This window comes from Xenopus laevis, chromosome 9_10L, assembly GCF_017654675.1.
Source record: "Xenopus laevis strain J_2021 chromosome 9_10L, Xenopus_laevis_v10.1, whole genome shotgun sequence".
Taxonomy (NCBI): domain Eukaryota; kingdom Metazoa; phylum Chordata; class Amphibia; order Anura; family Pipidae; genus Xenopus; species Xenopus laevis.
Genome location: NC_054387.1, coordinates 91,078,765 through 91,105,054, shown reverse-complemented (window position 1 = coordinate 91,105,054; position 26,290 = coordinate 91,078,765). Strand labels below are relative to the sequence as shown.

General features: G+C 38.6%; 1 protein-coding gene across 2 annotated transcripts in view; it reads right to left on the bottom strand.

The window, feature by feature from the left end:
- Positions 1-3,555: 3,555 nt before the first annotated feature.
- The window catches only part of LOC108701460 (partitioning defective 3 homolog B), a 653,761-nt gene continuing 631,026 nt past the window's right edge, over positions 3,556-26,290 (bottom strand). Inside the window, exon 22 of one of the 2 annotated variants that reach the window (XM_018236176.2) lies at positions 3,556-4,107. In XM_018236176.2, the coding sequence (XP_018091665.1) occupies positions 3,777-4,107 (331 nt within the window). In that variant the 3' untranslated portion in view covers positions 3,556-3,776. The remainder of the gene's footprint in view (positions 4,108-26,290) is intronic. The other variant, XM_041576955.1, reaches the window with a different exon arrangement.

The window sequence follows — 26,290 nt, the reverse complement described above, 5'->3', positions numbered from 1 at the left end:
AATCACAGCGAATAGTAACAGAGATGATAACCTTAACTTTTCCCACAAAACAAAATAAAAACCTCCGCTACAAAAGTATGTGGTTAACAAAGCAGTTATTTTACAGGGAGATAAACTGTAGATCCCCATCAATCCCATTTGGCAGCCAATCTAAGGTGCCGATTTATTAATGTTCAAATTCAAAATGTTCCCACAATTGCACTATAACTCATAGATTTGAATTATGGTTTGAAAAGCTGATGAGTAGAATATGAATTCAATGCATTCTCAAGTTTTTTTCACTGTTTTATTCTATCAAGTTTTTGTTTTGTTTTTTTCAGATTTTTTGATAAATAAGTAACATTTCCACTTTATTATTGAGAGATGCTGACTGGGAAATCAGATAGAATGAAGTAGAATGTTTAGGTAGTGCTAGGATGGATTTTTTATTTAGGGGGGTAATTTTTATTAGATTTACAAAAAATAGCCTTTAAAGGCACCTATTCTTAAAGGTGTAAAATGCAAATCATGGTTGTTGACCCTATATGTCCCCCATAATATTACCATCTTTCTAATATATGGAGGCTTGCAAATCAGCACTGTGAATAGAATGCAGCACAAGAATGAAAGCTTTGTTATTCATTTTTTGTTGGCTGCCAATAGGCTACTAATCATGTGAAGTAATATGGACATGCAATATTGTACACAATTATAATTGCAAGTCAGGCAAGGAGAGACTGGTTAGGAAGCTGTGGCTCATTATGGTTTTCCCAGAATAAGCTCAAGTTGCATTGAGCTGCACAGAAAATCAATGGACAAAAAAAATCTCTGCTTATTGGTGGAACAGGTCTTTGGAGGGATCAATCTTAAGCTTACCTTAAGGGCAGGGTCCCACGGGCAGATTCGGGGAGATTTAGTCGCCTGGCGACTAATCGCCTTTTCTTCGGGGCGACAATCTCCCTGAACTGCTTTTCCCGTGCTATAATGAGAAAACAACAGTGCAATGGCACTCACGGCACTTCGATTTCCAAAGTCGCCCGAAGTTGCCTCACAAGGAAACGTTGGCGATTTCGGAAATCAAAGCACCGTGAGTGCATTGCTGCAGGCGATTTGTAATTTTAGCAGGGGGAAGGTAGTTCGGGGAGATTGTCACCCCAAGAAGAGGCGATTAGTCGCCAGGCGACTAAATCTCCCTGAATCTGCCCGTGTGCCCCTGCCCTATAAGGGATAAGGGAGTTCACCTTTAAGTGAACTTTTAGTATGTTAGTCCTTTTCCTAGCAACTTTGCAATTAGTATTCTTTATTTTATTTTTTTAACTATTTGCCTTCTTGCATCTTTCTAGTTGTTGGATGAGGTCGCTGACACCAGCAGACCAATAACTATTGCTCTTTGACACTACAATTTTATTGTTGTATTTATATTTTGTTCCAAATCTGTTCTTTGCTTATTCTTATTCTAGTCCAGTGATTCCCCAACCAGTGGCTTGTGAGCAATATGTTGCTCACCAACCACTTGGATTTTGCGCCCAGTGGCCTCAAAGCAGGTTCTCATATTTGAAAAAGTTGGCATGTTATAGTCTCTCATTCAAATCACACTACCTGTTGCTAGGGTAAATAACAGCGTAGCAATTATATAGCTGCAGAACTACAAAACGGGAGAGCTGCCATACAAAAAGCTAAATAACTGAAAAACAACTGAAAAAAAAAAACCCGATAGCAATGCCCTATCATTCAGTTCTATAAAAATGTCACCTAAGCCACCCAGTGACAAAGTGAACCCAAGTAATCCCTCCATTCACTTCAGACATGGCAAATGTGTATAGGAGGGCCACCACATTCTCCACTTTTATTATACACATGGGATGCACAGCATTTAGGGTGGACCCTTGGATACTACACACTAGTTTGGGCTCTTAACGAACCTCATTTAATTTTACAAGATCTTTAAGTCACACAAATAAAATTGGCATCAAAGTCTGCAGGGAAAAATGTAGTCTTATTATGGTAATACAAATAGACATAACTCCTGCTGTTTTTCTTGGCTGCCCTGTGATGCTTTTGACTAACAGTCAAATTCCTCTAGTTACGTTTCCTGTGTTTTGGTCTCCCCCCTCACCACCAGAACATAAAGCTGACCATCCAGGGACAGCAGAAAAATCCACCCTGGGGCATCCATTTCATTAATGGGCATCCTATTCAACATACCATAGGAACCACTAAAGAACAGCAGGGAACGTTTCATCTGCAGAATATGAAGAAATAGAAAGCTTGGGCAGAGGTTTGCAGTTTTCCGTAACTATGATATATTTTTCACAGTAAAAAGCATGCAGTGACAGAAAGTATTGATTGTACACTTAGTGCTGGATCAATACATTCTGTGGGCTGGATTCATGCTGAACACTAACTTACTTGTACCTTTCATCTTTTTTTTCTTGTCTGGGTCATTGTGTGCTTTATGTTTCTTTGCAGCATATTTGAAGCCAACACTTGCTGTTTGATTAGTAACAGGGAGCCCGAATCATTTTGTTGTACTAGACACCCAAAATTCTAATCGTTACTCTGAAACCTGCCCTGAATCACTTGAGTTGTGGTGAATGTTCCTGGAACTCCTGGAGATGCAGTTAAAGTCACTGACAATTTGAATGTGTACTTGCTTGCCAATGATTGTTTGTGCAGGCCATTATCTTCAAAGCACAAATTGGGAGACATGGTTTAGATTTAATTGTAGAATGGTGGTAAACCTGCATTTTTCAAGACTTTGTAAAACTACTATTCCCCCAAAGACAGTTAAGTTTGCCAGACATATCTGAGTGGTATACCATCCAGTTCTTTGATAGTGTGCAGGCCTGCTGATCAGATGAACATACACATCGGTAGACTGCTTTAGTGCCAAATTCCATTTTGGCCTGTCTATATCAAACCAGAGTTCGATAGCAAAAAATGCTTCTTCGGGTGCCCCATTCTAATACAATATTTATAGATTTTGGTTGCAAATCACCAAACCGTTTTAAATGCTGTTTTAGCCCAGTTGGATGGAGGGTAAACAAATGATGAGGAATAATGATTCAGGCTAGGCACAATGTCAAATAAACATAAGCCATTCATTTCAGTTAACATAAAAATGAAATTATTTCACTAGAACTCTGAATTCTTAAAGTATTGGTAGAGTTTGGAATGCATAGGAATATATTTTCGGCACTAATACATGATTGACTCCATTGGCTTAAATCTAGTATTAATGTGATTTAAACTTCAATGACTGCCATGAGAAGCCAATATATCAATTATAAAACATGTTAAACACCTTTACCTCTCATTAAAAAGTTAAAATATGCACATTAAAATATATATTTAACATAGTAACTTTCAGTCAATATTATAATGCACTTTTTGATGAATAGCTGGTTTACACAAGGTTTCTGTAACACCTTTTATTAGGGCAGAGACACACTGGCAGATTCGGGGAGATTAGTCATCTGGTGACAAATCTCCTCTTCTTCTTCACCCGAAGTTGCCTCATGAGGAAACTTCGGGCGACTTCGGAAAACGAAGTGCTCAGAGTGCCTTCCCGCCGGCAAGGAAGGCAGGGGAAGGCAGTTCGGGGAGATTAGTCGCCCCGAAGAAGAGGAGATTTGTTGCCAGGCGACTAATCTCCCCGAATCTGCCAGTGTGTCTATGCCCTTAAGGTACCGTCAGACTATTTTGGCAATAACTGAATTAATGTTAGGTCTATATACATATGATCTGCCATTACCAGAAGTAACTATGATGAACTGAATCACCAACTGCACTGGAAGTTATACAGCAGCAGTCATAGGGTTTTTCTGCCTCAGATCTTGTGATCTGCATTGATATTCCTCTTGTCTTGGCCTTACTACAGCACTATAGCCTGGGAGTCGATGGCTTTGAGGTGGAGAAGGTGGGACATCTTGGCGGATAGGACCTTTGGCCTGTGGAGGCTGGTAAGGAGGTATGCGATAACTAGTTTTGTCATGAGCCTGGGTACGGGAATAGGTTCCTTTAGGCGTTTGATTAATGTGTGCTACATCATAGTAATATGGCGGATCTCTCTCATTATATCCTGTAGAGGGCCCAGACACAAACAATGCTTGCTGGAAGGGACCACGTCTAGAAAAAAGAGAATCACAAGGTTATGATGAGTATGTAAATAAAATCATATATTTTAGACATGAGTTGCATAGTAACACAAGTAATACAGATTCACATCTGGTTTCTCATGGTACAGCTCCAGCTCCATGACATGGGCAGGGACAAATACCTGCCTTTTCCCCCAAACTGGCCTAGGAATAACCAACTCGCTCACCATACATTTTATTTGTTGGAGTCTTTTTGTCCACAGCTTTATTGCACAACAGATTATTTAACAATAGATAACACATATATCAATAACAGTTATATTAACAACATTACAAACATACAAATATGAACAGTGATATACCATTAACATTTTAATCCTCTGCAAGGCCCCTGGCAATGGACCCAATTAGGTGCATGCAATCGTTAAGCCACCAGCCGCTTGTGCCTTCTAGCATGATGGGTACACAGGACTGCATGCTACCCCCAATACAACATACCCTCCCAGAGACCACCGCTCTTAGAGAGGAACACCACCAACCAAGTTCCATTAACCAACTTGGTACTTGGTAAAACTCCACTTAATTAACTCTCCCCATTGCCAGGGACCCGCCGCCCGGCTGTGACAACGGGCTATTCCCTCTCATCACCTCTTGGTTAGTCAGCCCAATACTCACCATTCCACATCAACTTATCCTGTGCCCCACTACCCAGGCCACAATTGTGACAACTAGCACAAAGGGTAATACAAGGGAGGGAGGGTGGGACTCCTTTTCTTCTTCCAAAATGGATGCCCTCCTTAGCAGTTAGTGCTACACATCCCTTTACAACTCCACCCCCCAACTACGTCACTAAACCCACTGCTAATCCCCTGCCAGGCAGCTTTGTCCCGCCCCTGTCATGCACCCTTTGCCTGCATGCACTGTCCTGGGTTTCACTTTCCACACTAAATCATATATAGCATTATAATTATCTTTCCATAGTTACAACAAAGAGACAACAATGAACCTATACCCAGTAAAGGTTACTCAACCTTAATTTGAATGTTATTGAGTACAGTTTAATCCTATGCCTGCCACCAACACAAAATATATATATTTTAGCAGCCTAGGTAAATTCTAGTTGTAGATGTTTATGGGTTATCTGTTTCTAGGAATTGCATGTTGCGGAAACATGATGACCTGGGTTTCAGAGTGAAGGTTGCACAGCATTCAGAAGCATCCATGATTTTAGGTAATGGCTGATCAAATAATTTTAGAACCAAAGTGTCATGTCACCTGCTCTTGGGATGTGCGTGGCAGAACAAAACCTGCAGGATCTGTGATCTGGGCCATTCCCCACACCCTCTGACCCTACCAGGTGAGAGTTGAATAAAATCAACTTGAGCATGTCTTGCCTGCCCACTAATCTATTAATTTGCCTAGACAAATAGAGAACATATTGTTTTTATATTAACCTTTTTTGCAAGTAAGACTAAACTAGATGTAGGTAACACCCATATGTACCAGGAAATTAAAGCAGAAAAGTGTCTGCAACTTAAAATTATATTTGATTTGATCAGACAAATGTTAATCAGATCACAGGTTTTGTTTTCAAGCAAAAACTATAGGGCCACAATCTTAGAGCTTATTGCCACTATTCATTAAAGAATGCTTGGGACCTGGGGTTTTCTAGATAACATATCTTTCCATAATTTGGATCAGCATACCTTCAAGGAATTGTTCAGTATAAAAATATAAACTGGGTTAATAGATAGGCTATGCAAAATAAAAAATATTTGCAATATAGTTAGTCAACCAAAAATTTAATGTATAAAGTCTGGAGAAACTGGATGTCTAACATAATAGCCAGAACACTGCAGCTGTCTTGGTTTCCACTTATTGGTTAGCAGGCAGTAACCAATCAGGGACTTGTGGGGGATCACATGGATCATAATTGTTTGCTTTTGAATCTGAGCTTCATGCTAAGGATAAATTGCAAATTCACTAAACAGTTATGTCCCAAGTGGCCCCCCTTAAAGTCGCTGACTAACTCAGAGTTAGAGAGCTGAAAAGCAGGAAGTTGTGCTCTGTTATGTTAGGCATTTGCTCACTCCAGCCTTTATACATTACATTTCTGGCTAACTAACTATATTAGAACCATTTTTCATTTTACACAGCCTATGTACCCATTTTTTCATTTTTACACAGAACTATTCCTTTAAGTCTACTAAAATAAGATTAAACCCAGTAGGATTTTTGCTTTCAATAAGGATTAATTATATCTAGTTTGGATCAAGTACAGGACACTGTAGAGAGAAAAGAAAATAATCTTTTTCATCTTCTAACATTTTTGATTATTTGGATGAAATAGTGGCACACACTGGATTGTGGGTAAAAAAACATTGCAAATTGTTTCCAAAATTTGCATGTCACACACTGGACTTGCAGTTGTAAATGTCCCCTTTTTCTGTTCAATTTCTCCAGTGGAGAAAAGGAAAGGTGAAAGTAAATAAGTGTTCATTTCAGGACCATAAATATAGCAGTGTCTAAAAGACACGTGCATCTTTTTTTATTCAGAATCAAAGCTCAAGAGCAACACCAATATATTTATCCTGATTTCAAAATGTCATGTAAGAAAATAAGGATTAGCTGATGGCCGTATGAATGTAGGCAACCAAAATAGTAGGTACATTTTTGATCAACGGGACATTCGGGACATTTTAGATGTGAGGACAGAATGGTATCATCATGGAAAGAATTCTATTTAAGGCAACACTGGCCAATAAATGCACTTATCAGGTAATAAGCTAGCAAAATCGCCATAATAGTGGGTGCTCAGGCAGAGCCAATGGTTGCACGTAGGTTTATGAGACTATCTGCCATTTTCAAAGGAGAAAAAAAACATCCTATCCTAAGAAGATTTTAGACACGGACCAGTAATGGGTCATGTTGATGGAAACAACTTTATTAGTCTTAAAGAATGTGAGGGAGTAAGCATAGTAGCTAATGCTGAAAAAATATATAGGCCTTATGAATTCAACTAAGCATGGGTCTCATTCATAATTATTAACAAGGCACTAGCCAATATGGCCGCAAAAGAGAGAAATATAGCATTCTTGCATTGCACAGAGTTCACATAATGGTAAAGATTCCAAAATGTGCCCCATTATATTTATCTGTACCTTAATATGAGTTGTACATGCAGTGCTGGCAGAGATTTTAACAAAGGAAAATATAATAATATACTATAAAATAATAAAGGGAAATAAAGGAAAATCAAAGATGCCCTAGAATGGGCAATCATTTGCTCTCTCAGAGAGCCTATATATATGCGTAACTACTACATGACTGGTACTGAAAAAAAAGTCAAAAATAATGTTGCACATTGTTTCTCTGCTTCTAGAGCTTGGTATGTAGCACCGGTAATCCCCTAGTACTGATGGGGCCTTAGGCAGGAATCTTGGTTGCCTTCTGCATAATCTGACTCAGTACAAAAAAACAGGCAGTGACCCTTTGAACCTTCATTACATTTTTTTTATCAGATAGAAAGATTATTCATCAGGTGAAGGACCTGACGCTTCAGCTCTAGCTGCTTAGTAAAACAGTGGACATGGATAGGGCATGCTATTAAAAACGGACATTGTAAAGTCATTTAGAAAAACAAACACAAATGTAATGATATTTTTTTTTGTCCAGTTACAGTTTTCAAGAGGAAGAAATATCTGTGACTCGAAGAATTCAATTCTTTTTTTTTTCTTTCTGAGAAAACATAATACCTCGCTAGATTTCTTGTATTAAGTGCTCTTATCTGTCAATAAATGTACTGTCACCTTACCCGGGAAGTTAATAAGTAGTCTGAAGTATGTATCCTCCAGCTCCACTCTGAAGAGAAGAGCTATTTTGAGGAGGTAGACAAGTCTGGATGTAATGCACTAACTAATACAGAGCACAAGGTATTTGTGCGAGTAGTACATTCATATTTTCTTCCTGTCATTGTGACTGCAAAATTGAACTATAAACTGGGGTGCATGAAACTTGCAGACACTCTTAATACAGGTATGGGATTTCTTATCCAGAAAGCCCTGAATTACAGGTTGGCTCTCTCCCATAGACTACATTTTAAGGAAATAATTCTAATTTTTTAAAAATAATTTCCCTTTTCTCTCCTTGTACTTGATCCTATCTAAACTGCATGAATCTGTATTGGCAAGATAAACTTATGGTGTTTAGCTAACACTTCATTGATTTTTAGCAGACATAAGGTATGGAGATCTAAATTACAGGAAGATCCCTTATCTGGAAACCCCCAGGTCTGAAGCATTCCAAATAATAGATCCCATATCTGTACATGTATTGGCTACAGATTCAGTAAGGGAATAGATAGAGAACATAATTATTGAACATGCATTTTACTGAATTTTTCAAAACAAAAGGGCCCAAAATACCAAAGTATCTTGAAAATGTAGACTTGCTGCAATTGTTTTTAATTATATGAGCAATATTAATCAATAAGGGGTCATTTACAGACCCTGCCATAAGTGCGGTAATGCTGTAATGGATGCAAATGTTGCATTTATTGACCCTTTTTATTAAATATACTTGTGACCAAACCGGCCCCTTGCATTTTTGTACAGTTGTAGGCAGCAAGCACAATTGCATTTGTCCTGCCTTCTATGCTGAATCATGTGCAAACGTGCCTACTGACTGCATATCTGCAGCTGAAACCACCCTGATCGTGCCAGTGATTGGAGGCACAACTACCCTTAATTGTACAAGTTACAACTCAGTAACAAAAAATGCCTTTATGCGTCTAAAAATGCATGTTGAGCAGGTTAAGATGCGTGTATTACATTTATATGCAACTAAATACATTTTTGTGAGTCCAACATGCATCTCTCCGCTCCACTGTACTATGTGCACATGTCAATCCCAAAACAATGCAACATCTTTTCTTTAAAGAATGCACTGAAGCACAAATCCAAATGTACACATGTGTACAAACAAGCAGAAGAGTCAATTAGCTTGTGTGTTCAGCTGCTCTTCATGCAGCGTCTCAAATGTGAATCAAAGGCACAAAAAAAGCCATAAACATGCCCTAAATATGATCAAAATAACAGGTAATGATTATTGAACAGACCCTATGCACTCACATTGACAACTACTTTCAGCTTCTATCAGTTTTAATGAATAAACGTTTCCTTTACTCTGCTAGATAATGTCAACCCCCTTACCCTTAGCATTTCCCCTGACCCTCATCTTCCTGAAGGCCTGGTATCACTGTACTTATATGCTTTTACATCAGCCAATGACATATTTTGCATTATTGAGCCAGAGGCAGTGGAAGTGGAGCACACTTGCGGTGGGGTGGGGGTTGATCGTGGAACAGCTTTAGAAAGTGATCTGATAGGTCTGAATGTAGAGCTATTTTAATAACTGCCAAAAAAGGGGTAAAGGCCAGGGGCCCTTCATGAAGGTGAGTTTACTATTAGACCTTTATCTGCTATAACTTTTGAACAAGGGATATAGCCGACCTCTTATATCAATAAACATAGGAGTTCTAACACATAACCATTTACATTTCCTTCCTGTTTTTAATATATGTTCCTAAGATACATTAATTGGAGATATCTTTTTCCTATAATGGAATATTGGTTTATCTACTCCCACAGCTGTTGATCTAGGGAGCGCACCTGTTCCTTTTCCTTATGTCGACTTCAATAAACACAGATCATTTCTTTATTGGCTGCCTTATCATATTCAGGTTCACCTGCTTGAAGTTATTTCCATTACAAATTTCATGTGACCAGTGAGATCCTTGCTCTTGGCACTGGAACATTAACGTGGCCCAATCTGAATGTAGCATTTGAAGGGTTCATATAATATATAATTTTTGTAATAACCGTAAATGATGACCTTGTGAAAATACTCATGGATTCATAATACATTACTAAAAACAGTATTACGGAGAATAATCTGTAATACATTTGAATAAAAGTCCAACTTCCAAATGGAAACAAAGGAAAGTTGCCCAAGGCTTGTGGCTTTCTTACTGCACCCTTGTTGGAATGACAAGTACTCTGCCGCAAATGGGTAGTTTCCCCCCTTTGGTGTTTATCAGTGACATATAGAAATAGAGCCATATGGTTTTCTGACCAGAAAACAACACTGATGGACGCTTCCCCCAGTAAAAGATCCATCTGCTACACACAAAATTCAGAAAACATGGGACAAAAAAGATCAGCCTAAAAACAATGCAATAATTGTCCCACTGGAATCACTTAGTGCAAGTGTTTCCTGTCTAAAATCAAATGAGAATTGCTATAGGAAGGAGAACAGGCTGCACGTGCACAGAGCTAACATACACCCTCTGGGATTTACACACCGAAAAACTCACTGAGACTGACCAGACTGTGTGTTGAAGGAAGAGACAAACTCGAAATACTTATAAAATGACTTCTAAATGGGATTTACTTCCAGACAACTGGTATCTTTTCTCTCACACCTACTCCTTATACCCCAGTTCCAATCATCACTCCCAGGCATATTATTTTTTTTTTTTTTTTTACAGATGAAGCCAAATGAAAAATGCTGAAAATAACTCTGATACTGTGTGCTTTGCATGAGCTAAACAGCACCCTTAAAAGGGAATTTTAACTATAAATGATATCGTATTTAATGTGTAGACAGCAGTATCCTAAAACAAAGGCAATGATCGGTATTTTAAGTTTTAGGGACAGGACCGTCATCAGTGGGGCACATGCTAATGCTATCACATCCAACTATATTGTAAGCTGAAAGTTGTGCTCACCACTAATTTTTAAAACATTAAGAGGTGGTGCAATGAGGCTGTGACCACAAACTACATACAGACAAATACAAGAAGTCCTCTGCACTCAACTCATTATCAATATATTTAAGACATTGTTTTATAGGGGGACTCCAACACTCCAAAAAAACAAACAAAACATGCAGGCAGATAAATTGGATTGTGATAAAAATTGACTGTTTGTGTGAACATAATAGGGATCTTAGATTGTAAGCTCCTTTGGGCAGAGACTGATAGGAATGATGTATAATCTTTACAGAGTTCTGCGGAAAATGTTGGCGTTATTTAAATAAAAATAATAATAACAGGCCCTCCTATTCAAAGTTCATTCTGTAAACCTTGCTTGTTAAAGTATTGTAGGGCCCTGTTTGTTATTTGTTAGATCTATATCATCAGTAACTGATGCTGTTCGGCCATTCAGATAAAGGGTAACTGATCCGGCTTCATCATGTGGGGCATTGGCTCTGGCCCTATGAGTATATGTAGAATCCCCTGCCATAAAGCAGTGTAGAACTACTCTTATTTGGCAGAAAGTAAAAGGAAACTACAGAAATACCAATTTTGCTCAGTAAGAATACAACTATTTTCTTTTCAACAATAAAGGTTTCCAAAATGACTGTACTTTATGCAATATTGTACACTATATTCAGGCAGAAAGTAGCCACTTTTATATTCAGGCAGAAAATGGGCATTTTTTTTTATACTGACAGAAGAATTGCTTGAAATTAAATCACTTAAATTCTACAGATCTCAGCTTTGGTGTGTAAGGTTTTATGGTAGATAATAATAGTTTTGAGCAGTTTGGTGTTTTGTAGCATGGTCATTGGCCAAAAAAAACTTAAAATCACCCTTCCTATCAATTGGAATTACCTTCAAGCACTTGGTATAAGGTAAGCGTCTGTCACTTTACAGCACCAGATTGCAGACCATTCCCATTCAAAATGAATGGAGGGGGATTTTAAACTTTTTGTCTCATAGAGCTAAAAACTAAACTGCTACCTGTATGTCACTATTCAAGTAGTACTAGGATACCAGGTTAGAAAAAGAACAGGGGGAGGACTAGGTGTGAAAGATAAATATAATTATAATCCTAACATGAGTGAGTCGTGCTCAAATGAAACTGTAGTGTGATGTGTGGCTCAGGCCTACTACACATACCATTTTTTAACACTTTCTTTCTGAGTACAAAAATTGTCTATGAATCACATTCTTTCCAGTAATATTAATGGGATTCACAGTGTTTATGCCACGTGAGTTTGATTATTACTGGAACCTACTCCAAAAAAATATTGCAGAGAAATGTCTTATGCCATTGCCCTTAATTCTAACCATATGTACACAGTCTAGGTACTATATGAAAGTGTGAAACTCTGATCTTAAATACTCAATATTAAATATTTGGGTGTCAGACTGTACATTTATCCATAAGGGAGGGTTTGCCAAACTGGTTATTCTCTTAATCTATATAAAGCTTTAAGTACAGTGTTTATAGTAAAAATTATATTTTTGGAGTATCAATTCTGAATCTCTGAAAGGTGAGATATTGTAGTCCACTTTTGCCCATGTAATTTTTTTTATTTTCATGGAAAAAAGAAAAATTCTTACAAGCATAATATTAGCACATTTATGAATGGTATAGTTACATTACTTTAGATTGGAGCAGTAAAACTTGCAGGCATTGCTATAGACATTTCCATGTGTTATCAATAAACCTTGGTATCGAGTATATTAGCGAGTAAATGACTTTATTAGTGCCGTCGTCATGTGCTCAGCCTGTGGTATGAGGTAAGTATTGGCCAATCCGCTATCAATGCTTCGTATAGTACCAAGAGGGGAGGAAGAAGGTGAATAATAAAGGTAGGAATGCAGGGAGGGAAAAAAAAGGGGGGGGAGAGTAAGGGAGGGAGGTCAGAGGGTTAGAGCAGCACTTTTGCCCATGTTTTAAGTGGGTAGAAGACCAAGGAAACGTTGCCCTTTATATGATAGCTACACTGCTATTAAGGCTGTAAAGGGCTGCTCATGCATTATGTTGCACAGCACTACTGACAATTTTTTTGGATGTAGCACAAAGAATGACATGAGGCCACTGGAGCATGCTTTTAAATCTCTTACATCTCACGGTTATTAAAGTGCCTCAATCTAGAGCAGGGGCCCCCAACCTTATATTCCCATGAGCCACATAAAATAAAGTATAATATAAAATATAAAAAAGTTGGAGAGCAACAAGCATTTAAAAGATCATAGGGAGTGTCCAAGGACTGCAATTGGTTATTCGTTAGCCCCTATGTGGACTATCAGACTACTGGCTGGTCTGTTTGGCAGTACAAATGGTTTTATGCCTCCAAAACTTGCCTCCAAGTCAGAAATCCAAAAATATCAAAGGACTTGGTGAGCAACATTTTGCTTGCGAGCCATTGGTTGGGGATCAATGGTCTAGAGAATGAGAAACACACTAGGGCAAATGCCTCTGCTCCTGTTTAGGTTGTGCTAGTGATTGCTGACTTACAGTACGAGACTGAAACACCCATGTTGATAAGAAAAGGCTCCTCTATTCTTCAACTTAGTTGGAAAAATGCGTGAAGCTAGCTGCTTGTCATGCTGTTTCATAAACTGTATGTTCCACACTAAAATACTAAAGTGTGTGAAATTACAAACATGAAACGTGTGTTCCACAAGATGCACATACTTTGTCTTGAGATAAACCTCTCCAGCTTATCACCACTGCATATCCTGCATCATGTCTCATTCTCAGATAAAGCTCACACTGTACAGATGTGCTGACAACCATTAAAAGAGAGCACTGGTTGGAGAGATATTTACATTTCCCGACATAAGACATTTCCCAACGTATCCCAACATAAGACTTGTTGGGTTTTATATATTCAGCTGTAAACACTAACAGGTGGGGTAAAATGTAATTCAAAGCAAAAAGCACGTGTTGGACAATTCCTAAAGTAATTCTTGAGTAGAGTAGCCTACACATGCAAATTGGTATTAATGCTCAGATTAGATACACAAAAAGTGGTAGGTTTTTTGGCTCATTGACTTTTTGTGCTTATCCATGGCCTTTATCAATCCAGTGCCATAGATGGGCATGACTTTGCCTAAAACATTGACTTGTAATGACTTGAGATTCTGAACAGTGTGTTCTTCAAATAAAGACGTGTTTCAGAATCCCTGCTTAGGTATACTGTGTCTGAATACAAACAAATGATTAAATAGGGGAACACAGTGGCTTAGACTTACCCTCCTACATAAAGTTATTAAAAAAGGAGCTCTCAATAGAAAATAATTACTCACGTGGCTAACAAAAACAAAATTAGAGGACATATTGAGCAGTACGTTTTCCTATCAATAACACATCAGTATGTATCCTCCGCCAATAGACCATGAGTATATATCCTCCCCCCATGGCACATCAGTATGTATTGCCCACCAGTGGCACCATCTGCTGCACCAAGAGACTTTCTTTGCGACTGTGCCAAAAAATAAATTTGGCATTATAACAGAACTCATGGATCAGTGTTAGGTTAATATATTGTGGCACCGAGAAAAATAAATCGAAAAAGTCGACATTTAAAAACTGTTAAAAGTTCTGACAGTTTTTCTTGTGAATCAGATATTTGTGATAAAAAATGAAAAGCACTAGAGATTGATGTATTTGTATTTGTAATGAATCTAGCCCAATAAGCATTAATCAGATTATGCCATACTCATATACAAAGCACAACATGCTTCCAGGCTATCCTAATATTCATTCTTGCCCATTTCAAAGCAAAGGACAATGTAACAGTCAGAGGGTTGCTTGCAGAATTCAACCCTTTGGGCTGTTTAGGAAGGCTAAGAGTATTTCATTTTCTTTTTACAGGAGAAAAGTAAACCTGATGCTACTGCAAATGGCTATAAACACTAAAAGAACTCCCATACCATTTACCACCCACCCTGTCTCACTGATTCACAGACCACCCACCATCACCCAGTGATCTTAACAAATGTAATCATCATACCTACAAGGATAAGGTAAGGACAGCCATGATATGTACCACCTGCTTGTAACTGAAGCACAGACTCTGTAGAATGTCACAGCCTGTAGAGTACACAGATTGGCTACCTTCAGTGGGGAACATGGAAAAAGCCAGCAGGACAGCCACATTTGGTCTGAGAAAACGCTTAAAAAATGAAATGCTATTATAGGAATTAATCAGCGAGGTTGCATTACCGTAGGCCCTGGGAATATTTCCTTGTGTCGGATTTGCAAGCTGTTGCTGAACTAGGTGTAATTTCAGGCAACTAGTATGGGTCAATGCAATAAAGACCTTTGTAAACGGACAGGGATTGATTGAAATAATGTAAAATCTCAATTAAGTCCTGCACAATATGTTGGTGCTATTATAATAATAATACCAGAGACCCACAGATGATGATGATGGGAGATGAAATGCACTGAACAACTGTACAGAAAGTTGTAATTAAAAAGCTGCACAGTTACATAATGCAGATACAAGTTAAACAGTAAGAAGGCACATATACAGGTATAGGACCTGTTATCCAGAATGCTTGGGACCTGGGGCTTTCTGGATAATTTTCAGTAATTTTGAATCTTCATAAAACTGGGTCGATAGGAGACAACCTTCCTATAATTTGGAGCTTAATAATAACGGGTTTCCGGATAATGGTTCCCAAACCTGTATGTATAGTATATATATTTATATGCACATATCCACATGCACAGTATATAAATATATAACACACTGCCCCCTTAGGGTTGGAGCAGATGGGAAGATTCAGGGAGATTTAGTCGCCTGGCGACTAATTGCTTCTTCTGCGGAGTGACAATCTCCCCAAACTGCGTTCCGTCTGCCTTCAACCTGCTTTAATGAAGAATCGCCTGCGCTAATGCACTCGCTGCACTTCGGGCGACTTTGGAAATCAAAGAAATTGTCGGCCCGCAGAAGAAGTGATTAGTCACCCGGTGACTAAATCTCCCCGAATCTGCCCCAACCCTAAACCAAGGACAACTTTTGAATTAGATTATATTATGCAAACAAAAACTGTTTTTGGTTGAAGGACCCCTTAAAGATATAAGGGAATTGTCAGGGACAATTAGGTCACTTCACTTGTTATTCACTTGACTGTGTAGCACTTCAAAATGACACGTAAGGAACAATAGGTCTGTCAGTGGAAACATGTTTTCCTAGAGCCCAGCACCCAGTGTGATGTGCACTTGTAGCTCTTGGAAGCAGACACATGTCTGCCAGGGTCTTAGCATCTCAAGCACACACCCTGCATCGATTGCTCCACAAACTTGTTTAGATTTCTAACCTGTCCTTTTATAAACACAAGGACTCCAGCCATCAGATAAAATAAATCCCTACAAGTGTGTACGGAGAAGGCTGTTTTTAGCTGAAGGCCTCTGTTTGGAATTCCAGCAGTGTCATATTCCTCCTAATGCGTCCTTGGACCAAAAACTGCTGTGGATTCTTGGGTATAACAAAACACAAAAAGGGGAAGGAAAGCATTTTTGACATATTTGATTGTGGTTCGAGCTTCATTTTATGCTTAAGGGCGTGTTATTAATCGCCCAATAACTACTAATACACACAGTGCTGATTCTAATTATGATTCAAACAAATAAGTAGATTTGATTACAATTTCTTCTTTTTACCTACAGAAGAAAAAAGTCAATTTCTAAAGATAGTGAAGGTTGCATTTATTTAGCTAAGTAAAATATGTTATGGCAAAAAAACTTTGTAAAATAAATGGCACATTTATAAAGGCTCTGTAGCAGTCCTTAGGCATGAATTAAAGCCCATTAGGAAGTGCAAATCTGTATATTTTTAAGGTGACTGTTTTATTAATGCCAGACAATCCAAAACTTACACCAACTAGGCTTAGCCCATTGAAGTCAATGGGACACATTCAAGTAAGGGAAGAATTCCTAGCATGCAATCATGCAATTACTGCCCAGGTGCTGGTTAGAAATATCATACAGAGCTGCAAAAAGAACCGCACTCACAGGACTTGTTCCAAGTGTACAAATAGAATATCTTTATTTCGACGTTTCGGCTCTAAACTCAAGCCGTCTTCAGGAAGTCAAGCCGACTTCCTGAAGACGGCTTGAGTTTAGAGCCGAAACGTCGAAACAAAGATATTCTATTTTTGTACACTTGGGACAAGTCCGTATAAGTACAAAAACTTGAGGCAGGCACTCCAGCAATAAATCAAGGATTGGATTCTTTTTATTTCATTGCATTTTGGAGGTATCAAACAAGCACAAAATGTTTTTGTTGTTGCCTTTTTTGATATGTCTGAAGAAAGGGATGGCAGCCTCCAAAAATGTTGCTCATGCATGGTGACTACCAGCAAAATGCAAAGAAGAATCAAATTGTTGAATTCTTCCTAGATTGCTTGCCTCTATTTTTTCCATTATACTAGTAATTTAAATATGTGTGCCTTAAGACTCTGCCCCACATATTTCCTCTGATTTGTTGTGCATTGTATAAATACCTATTTATTTTTGTTTAGACCTAGCCCATGATTAAGTACCCCTAGGGCATAAAATGTGTAGGGTTTATGGAGATGTTAACTTATTTTAATGTAGCTTTGAATAAAGACTTTTTTAAACGTTTTTTTACTTTGTGACCCTTGTGGAACTCCTTGAGTGTCTGTATGCCCACACTTTTTGCTGCTTTCATTTTGCTGCAAACCACGTTGAGTCTGGGGCTCACATTCTACATTCAGGAGTGAAAAAAATCCTGCAAAAAAACCCCCATCGGCTGAAAGCAGTCCGTGTGCCCTCTGACTTGTGTCACACAAGGCCTGAAATCTGCCCTTTGATAACACGGACAGTCAGATGCCAAGCCTGTCAGGGTGGATGACACCAGATTGAAATTTTTATTGCCTGTGTTTTTCCATGTGCCATGCCAGTAGCTTAATAGACCATCAGGCTGGATCCCATTAGCTTATTAAATTACAAATTTATAAAAACATTGGTATAACAGCCACCTTGCTATAGTTTCGTTGGTATGATTGGCTGCAAATAATTGCAACTGAAAAGGCTTTCTCTTGCCTCTGTCCTACTATAGAAGAAGACTGTTTAGCAGACTGGAAGCGTGTAAGCAGGTATCACTAAACCGTATACATGTCCTTTCTTGTTCCTGCGAGAACACATTTACATACAATATATGTATGTAGATTTGCCTAATATACACAAAATCCAGAGTGTCAGTAAAAACACATTCTAATTGTGTAAACATGGACACTCAGCTATATACATATATTTGCAGAGCAGAACACATTCGTTAGAACAAAATATATACACATTAGTCCTGTTGTATGCAAATGAGGAAGAATCCCATGCTGTGGATAAGAGAAGGAAAGATTTTTTTCCCCCCTAAGCACTACAAACGAGTACACTGGGGGAAAGGTGTCGTGATCAAAGCCACACTTTTTCTGATACTCAAAGAATTCTGTGAAACTATTATCTCTGATGTCTACAGAAAAGGCAATTGCAAACACTTGTCAGAATTATAAGTATCGGTGTTGTTATGTGGAGGATCACAGACTGATAGAAGGAAATATCTGAGAACCGGAACTTCTAGTCCAGGATGTGCAATATGAGAGTAACCTATTTTACATTATTGAAAAAGAAGGGAGGAGCAAAAGGGAAAATATGCACTGTTTTCAAAATAAAGTTTATTAATGGATAATTCATTATGTGCATGAACCATTCCTTTCCTGCATGCATGCACTGGTGCAGTATGGATGGAAGCTAACATCTTGTTTGCCTTGGCCAATGCATGTGCATTTAACTATTGCCGATTAATAATGTTTCAAGTTACAAAAGGCAGCCCCTGTTCATAGTATAGTTACCATGAAATAATGCAACCATGTTTAGACACAAAAGCAGAGCTGCACAAAAAACAAAACGTCACTTTATTTTTAAGATCAACTACAATGTCTATATACATGTATTTTTTTTTTTTACCACATTCATATCTAGTTACATGTACTATAATAATGAAGATTACTCATTGTAGCATCCTGTATGTATTTATTAAGTCTCAACAGTGAGGCGCCTTCGGAATACGAAGCGCTGCATGTGCCATGCCGCAGGCGACTTTTCATTATAGCCGGCACAAGATAGAGGGAAGGCGTTGCCCAGTGTGCCCCTACCCTAAAGCTTGCCATGTTTGTACCAATAAAATTTTACAAAGTCCCCTATGATTTACACGTACACTGGCCAGATAATCTTGTAGCATTGATACTGGTCAATAGACTTTGCGATATACAGTATTTATTATGCTGTATTATTTTCAAGCATGGACATGATTGAGTAAATAAGAATTTTCAGCATTATTGCTACTTCTTGGAAACTTGAAAAATTACTTTCACAGTCATTTAAGCCCCTGTTAACCTGCATTGTGTTAATTTAAACTCAAATCTTGTGATATTCATTAGGTGGAGTGTTAGAGCACACCACTGCTGCTGAGTTCCTACACTGCTGGTTACTCCCTGTTGGCTACTCTGAAAATGCTACAAGTTGCCAATCTCCATCATTTGTCACCATTTGCGTGGGCTGTAGGCTTCTCATGGCACCTGTCTTTGTAGTTAATGGAAGCAATCAGTGGCAATTCTTGGCACCTTATCGCCATGGCATATGTAGCATTTATATTTCTGCTACGGATGCTTTTTGTGCCAAGGTGTTGATATGCTCACAGCCAGAGAACCAGCATTTTGCTGATACAAAGGTAACATGAGTGCCTAACAAGTGATAACATCTAAAGCATACAACTGATCAAAGCATCACACGTTATATTTTAGATCTAATTACAGCTTTCACCCATCATTACAGATTTCGCTTGTGTGACACTAAAGCTCTTCAAAAACACAATTAGGCAAACAATGGTTTTGTTTTGGAGAAAAATTTAAGTTTACAGCTCAGCAGGATGAATGTAAGATCAGATTTTACCATTCTTGTACCTATAGGAAATAATTCCTCTTTAGCGATGCCAGGCAGGTAGGGGCATGCGGCTCATTCAGTAGAGTGGCTCTGCAGGCAGCAATTAAAGCGTGATCCTCTCTCTCTCTTAACTAAAATACCTGCTGTTGCTAAAATAAAAAATATTTTAACATTCATGAACGTGTTTGCAAAGGGATTTATAGATTAACATAATATATCCAAACGGGTAGTTGCTGTTTACAGAAGAAAACAATATTTCAGAGGAACATTTCCCATTGTAATTGTTATCAGACATAACTGAGCTCATGTTTTTTTACCTGCACATGCTAAATGTTGGGGTTTGGTCAAAATGTGCCCTTTGTAGCATTTAAATTCCACTGGCACAAAAAATTTGGCCTCTCTAGGCTCAACATATGCAGTAATGTAAGGTGCAAAACGTGAAACTTTCTTGGTCACGTGGCAGGTCACAGTCATCTAAGTATACATACATATAACATATATACCCATCAAGCTCCTTTTTTCAGGGGCACAATGGACAAAGGGGTAAATTTATCAAAGAGTGAAGTTCCGCCACTAGAGTGAAATTCCGCAGCTCTCCATTCATTTCTATGGGATTTTGAAAGGCGTATTTATCAATGGGTGAAAGTTCACCCTTTGATAAATACGCCTATAAAAATCCCATAGAAATGAATGGAGAGCTGCGGAATTTCACTCTAGTGGCGGAACTTCACTATTAACTTCACTCTTTGATAAATATACCCCATGGAGAGCATGTTTTTTAGCCTAATCAGCATCAGTAAGAAGTCATATTGTATCCCCAACAGGTTGGCTGAATAAATACCTTGTAAGAATTTGGATATTGGGATCTGTACAAAACCTGGGATCAGCCTGCACAAGAATTAGCAAGGAAGTAAATGTATCATACGTGTTTGAAAAATACATCTCATAAATACTACTGACCTTCTATTATCATGTTCTTTCAGTATAGGAGAGCCATTCTTGACATGGAAAAAATACTCCTTCCCTAAAGCATAGAAAGCAATCCCTCAAATACATAATTTTTTACAGGTGTCCTGGATTAGGGAGCCTTAGATGGCTTATCAATCGGCTGTAAGACTATGAGTAAATAACTACTATGGAGATCTAATGAGAAACTAAGCACAGGATTGTTTTCTTCTTTTCTTTTGGGATCGCCAGATAGCAAGTATTGTGAAGGATCTTCGTTATTGGGGTCCATAGAAAGCCTAGGGCCAGCTTGTAGCAAGTAGCATGTAGCATCTTGTTTAAGGAAATTTGTACAATCCATGTTATAAACTCTGGTTTTTTAATTATAGGTTCTCCTACCAAAGTAAAGTGGCTAATTGCCCATTATAAGCTATCAATTCTTGACCTGAAGAAAAAAAAAACCTTCCCTGAAGCAATGAATGCAGGCCTTAAATATATCATTTCAATAAGTGTCTTAAATTATGGAGTCCTATGGGCTTGGTAGGGCCGTGAGGAAATAACTCCTATTGAGATGGAGAGATTCGATGAGGTGTGAACTAAACAGAGGGTTGTTTTCTTTATTTGTACTGGAATTGCTGTGCTCTAGAGTTTCAGGATGCCACACTGTGTTTATCTAATTACTCTAAGCTAAACAGGCTGTAGAAAAGGGGTTGTCTCCAGTAACCAAGCTATAGGAAACGTGAGACCAGTGTTTAAAATACTTGTACCTTAACTGTAAGCTCTTATGCAATTAGATTCCACTTCTTAATTGTTTACGCAAATCAGTGGTGCTTTTCTGTGCTTTAAGTCTCGCAACTGAATTAGTGTATAGGAGACTATATAAGTGATATTGCATGTAAACCTAGCCAAACCAGTCAGACCACCCCTAATACTCATTACTTATAAGGCAGCAATATATCCTCCACAAGTAGATGCATTGGTATTATGTTGCATGAAAGGCTTTGGAACGACAGTTTGTAATGGAGCCAATGTATGTAAAGAAAATTTTATTTTTCATAAACTTTGAAAGCTGGGTGGATTTATTTGGTACATACCGCATACACTCATATGGACCTTATGGACGCCAAGTGCCAGTATATTATTAAGTTTAGACACACACTCAAAGTAGTAGGACCAGGCACCAAATGCCTGGGCTTCAGTTTGGGCATTTTATGTACCTGCTTTTATAAGCCTTTCATGCGAGTTCTGATCAGTTGCTGCAACATTTGTGTATGGTAGTGAACAGCATGTAGGGATTCTGGCTGCACAAAAACAGGTGCTTTCTTACCCCTATAACATTGCATTTTCCACCTAAATCATAATAGGTTGCGTTGGTTTTAGATAACTCCTAGGTAACATAGGTGCAACCAGGATAATGCTGCAGCTAATTATCGTGGTGTAAATCTTTTTTATTATGCATTTTATATGGATGCAAAATGACAATGGTTTTGCTTGGCTGAACTGGTCATGCTGTAGATAAAGTTTCTGCAAATGAACTTTTTACTTTTGATTCCTGAAAATAACATTAACCAGATGTTCTAAAACACAATCATTTCTATTACCCAGAGGTATTACCCTGTGATATTATTACAGAAATAAAGCCAGTCAAATATACTGTATTTAGGCTTAGAGAATGCATGAAGGCTGCACAGGGATTTACAATAGTGGCCTTGTCTTCCCAATTCCAAATTGCCCTGTGTGATTATAGAAAAATCACTTAATTGCCTGGCGAGTTAATTCGTCGAAATGTAATTGTTGTTCTATCACCTTCTGTGCAAGGCCCTTCCCACTGATTTATACTGTTGACGGGCTCTAGCTGTTAGACATGTCAGCTTCACTGTTTTTGTGGGCGAGTAATGGAATAAAGAAGCAGTTGTGTCTAATTGTGTAACATTGCCACCCACATACCATACCTTCTAGCGTTGTTATAATATATCCATGATATTTTGAAAAGCGTAAATGTATTCACTTAACTATTCCTGTGTAATTCTACCTTAATATATTATATTACAACACGTTTACAGTAAATATCTTCTAATAAATTATGTGGGAGTTGTTGCAAGCCTTTAAAAAGGTACTCTCAAGGCAAAAGTTGCACTAAGTCACAGATAGAGGGGACCTGGTCCTTCAAATCAGTCATTTCAAGTTGGCTAGTAGTTATGATAAAACTTGCGGCATTTGGCATTGCATAAAAATTTGCATAACTGAGGAAAATTTAGCCAAAATTGGTGTTAAGCTGACCATACAAGACCTGGTTTGGCAGCTAGTGTATGGGCACCTTCCCTGCTTGCAGAATCTGCCATGTGCAACTACTTGTCTCCTCTGAAAGCCATTAATGATTGTATTGGGGGCCTGAACAATTAAAAGCTGACAAATCTACCTTACAACTCAGAGCAAAATCTGGAAAAAAAAATCCTAAAAGGCTTAATATAAAGGTGTAAAGATATCTTTATATTACACTAATTATCCCCATGTTAGTGCCATAAAATGCCATATAAACTCACTTGTATTTACAGAGCTGTGTAAGTATTTTACAGAAATGTTGAGTATAAAATTTTGACATAAATAGAGGTGTTAGCTTGAAAAAAGCCACATAACAAGAAGCACTGAGTGTTCTACTAAGCATTTTACAGCATTTTTCATGCAAGCAATTCTTTCCTACATGTGTTTGTCCCACTGACTTCAATGGTTAAACAAGGTCTAGAGTGGTATAAACAATGCCAGATCTTTAGGCTTAAGTCTGGTGTAAAAGTAAATACAGATGTTTATAAAAATGCCCCTGTTGTAATGGATGACTTTTGTGGCTACAAAGCATGACATTAAAAGATATCTCCTCCACTAAACGTCTTTGCATACGTTACAATATACATTCATTAAGAAAGTTTCATGATTTTAAAATTAATTAATTAAGTGCCGTTGAAAACAGTATCTGTCTGGGACTCAACGATGTGGGGATGGGGGTGCTGGGCAGGTACTTGTTAAATGGTTTTCAACCTACCCCTAGTCCAGTTGTTGTGCTCCCTCTGCTGCTCTTGCCTCCCCTGCCCTTCTCCACCCTCCCCACTGTTATGACGCATACATGCCCAGGGGTGGGGGTAGAGTGGTGGCCGGCCAGGTTGCCTAGAGTGCCAGGTTGGCTAGGCCTAGTCCAGAAACAAGGTAGCAAAAGCCAGCAATTTAACAGACCAGAGGATAACTTATTTCTGCTACATGGTTTCAAGGTTTAATAATGGCAAGTGTAAACCAATAAAAACACTTTAAAAAAAAAAAAATAATAATGGCAAGGTTTGCGTGGTTGTGAGGCACTTCTACCTACTGATGCACTTCAGCAAATACCAACATCAGGGCCAATGATTTATATCTAGATCATATCTATAAACAGTGATAGAGAACTATTTGTCAGAAAACTTACATTTACAGTCAACCATTCTCTAAATGGTCCAGATCATGCAAGTACGGTTGCCACCTGGCCGGTATTTAACCGGCCTTGCCAGTAAAAATGATGGTTTATCCCAATGTTATTAATAGGGAAAAAAGATAAAGCTAAGAGGAAGGCCGGTATGTTTTTTTGGAAAAGATGGCAACCCTACATGCAAGCCATGCTTGTTTTATGCTATTTGTGTTAGAGCTCATCAAAAAACCTCTGCTGCAGCCACTAGGATTGGAAAGTACTAGATATTCCAGACAGGGGCAGACAGAAAACATCAATTTCACGTTGCCGTCCTTGCACCCAACCTGGTGTGAAATGTCACCTCACTCACCGTAATGTGTTTCTGGTTATCTCTGACGGCAATTAACTAAGGCTGGTTTAGAGCGACCCAGTTGTGAAATGAAACAGCTGTGAAACCCTCAGATGAACAAAAAATGTTTTTTCCCTTTTTCCCTTCGGAAAAATCCATAGGGATTCCAGACTTGCTTAAAAATGTCTACATCTCAAGTAACAGGAGAGGAATCCCTGTGAATTTGTCTCCCAGCAGGGAGCTATGTAATAGTGCCAGATAAGTTAGTAAGAGGTTAACCCATCTTGTGCTGCAGGGATCAGGGTCATATTGGCCACTCTGTTGGTGGTTGGAATTTTAAATGAACACAAGGTGCAAATACTTCCATGAAGTCATCCAATTTCAAAGATGTCAACAGGGGCAGGTTTGCAAAACAGATTAATACATGGGAGAGAGTGTGAGGAATAGAGTAGTTAGGTAAACTCTAACTAAAACATAAAGTGAGGATTATTGGTGGGGAATTGTGCAGCAAAGCATTTGCTATTTATTAATCAGAGGGAAAACCAATAAAAAATTGGTATTTACTGGTTTGTATTGTGTGCTATTATCTTTTAGTGTACTTATCCTTATATCTATAACAGCATCATATATATATATATATCTATATATATATACATACATCATGATAAATGGACCCGCACTCCAAGGATTTTCGTGAAAATAGTGTTATTCTTTATTCACAAACGCATATCCAAGAATAACACTATTTTCACGAAAAACCTTGGAGTGCGGGTCCATTTATCATGATGTATCATTAAGCCTTTGACCAACGCACCCACCTCTAGGGATGTCGCGGACTGTTCGCCTGCGAACATCGACTGTTCGCGTTCGCCGAATGTTCGCGAACGTCGCGCGACGTTCGCCAATTTGGGTTCGCCTTAGCTGGCGTTTTTTTTTTGCCATTTCTCCCCCAGACCAGCAGATACATGGCAGCCTATCAGGAAGCTCTCCCTCCTGGACCACCCCCACACCCCCTGGACCACTCCCCTTCCATATATAAACTGAAGCCCTGCAGCGTTTTTTCATTCTGCCTGTGTGTGCTTGGAAGAGCTAGTGTAGGGAGAGAGCTGTTAGTGATTTGAGGGACAGTTGATAGTAACTTTGCTGGCTAGTAATCTACTTGATACTGCTCTGTATTGTAGGGACAGAACTCTGCAGGGATTTGAGGGACATTTTAGGTTAGGTAGCTTTGCTGACTAGTAATCTACCTTCTACTGCAGTGCTCTGTGTGTAGCTGCTGTGGGCAGCTGTCCTGCTGCTGATCTCATCTGCTGACTGCTGCCTGTAACCCAATAGTCCTTGTAAGAACTGCTTTTATTTTCTTTTTTGTTTTTTTTACTTTGCTACTGTAAGAGCCCAGTGCTATTAGTCTAGCTGTGTTGGGGAGTGGGACTGGTGTGCTGCTCCTCCTAGTAGTTCACCACTACCAGCACCAACCAGAGTCAAAATTGTTACAAAGTATCTTATTTGCACCTGTTAGCTGTTCTGAGCTCTCTGCCAAAAGCTAATTAAGTTAGAAACTGTTTTTTTTTCTGGCTGTTCAGTGCAGAGAAAAGAGGGACTGGTGTGCTGCTCCTCCTAGTAGTTCACCACCACCAGCACCAACCAGAGTAAAAATTGTTACAAAGTATCTTATTTGCACCTGTTAGCTGTTCTGAGCTCTCTGCCAAAAGCCAATTAAGTT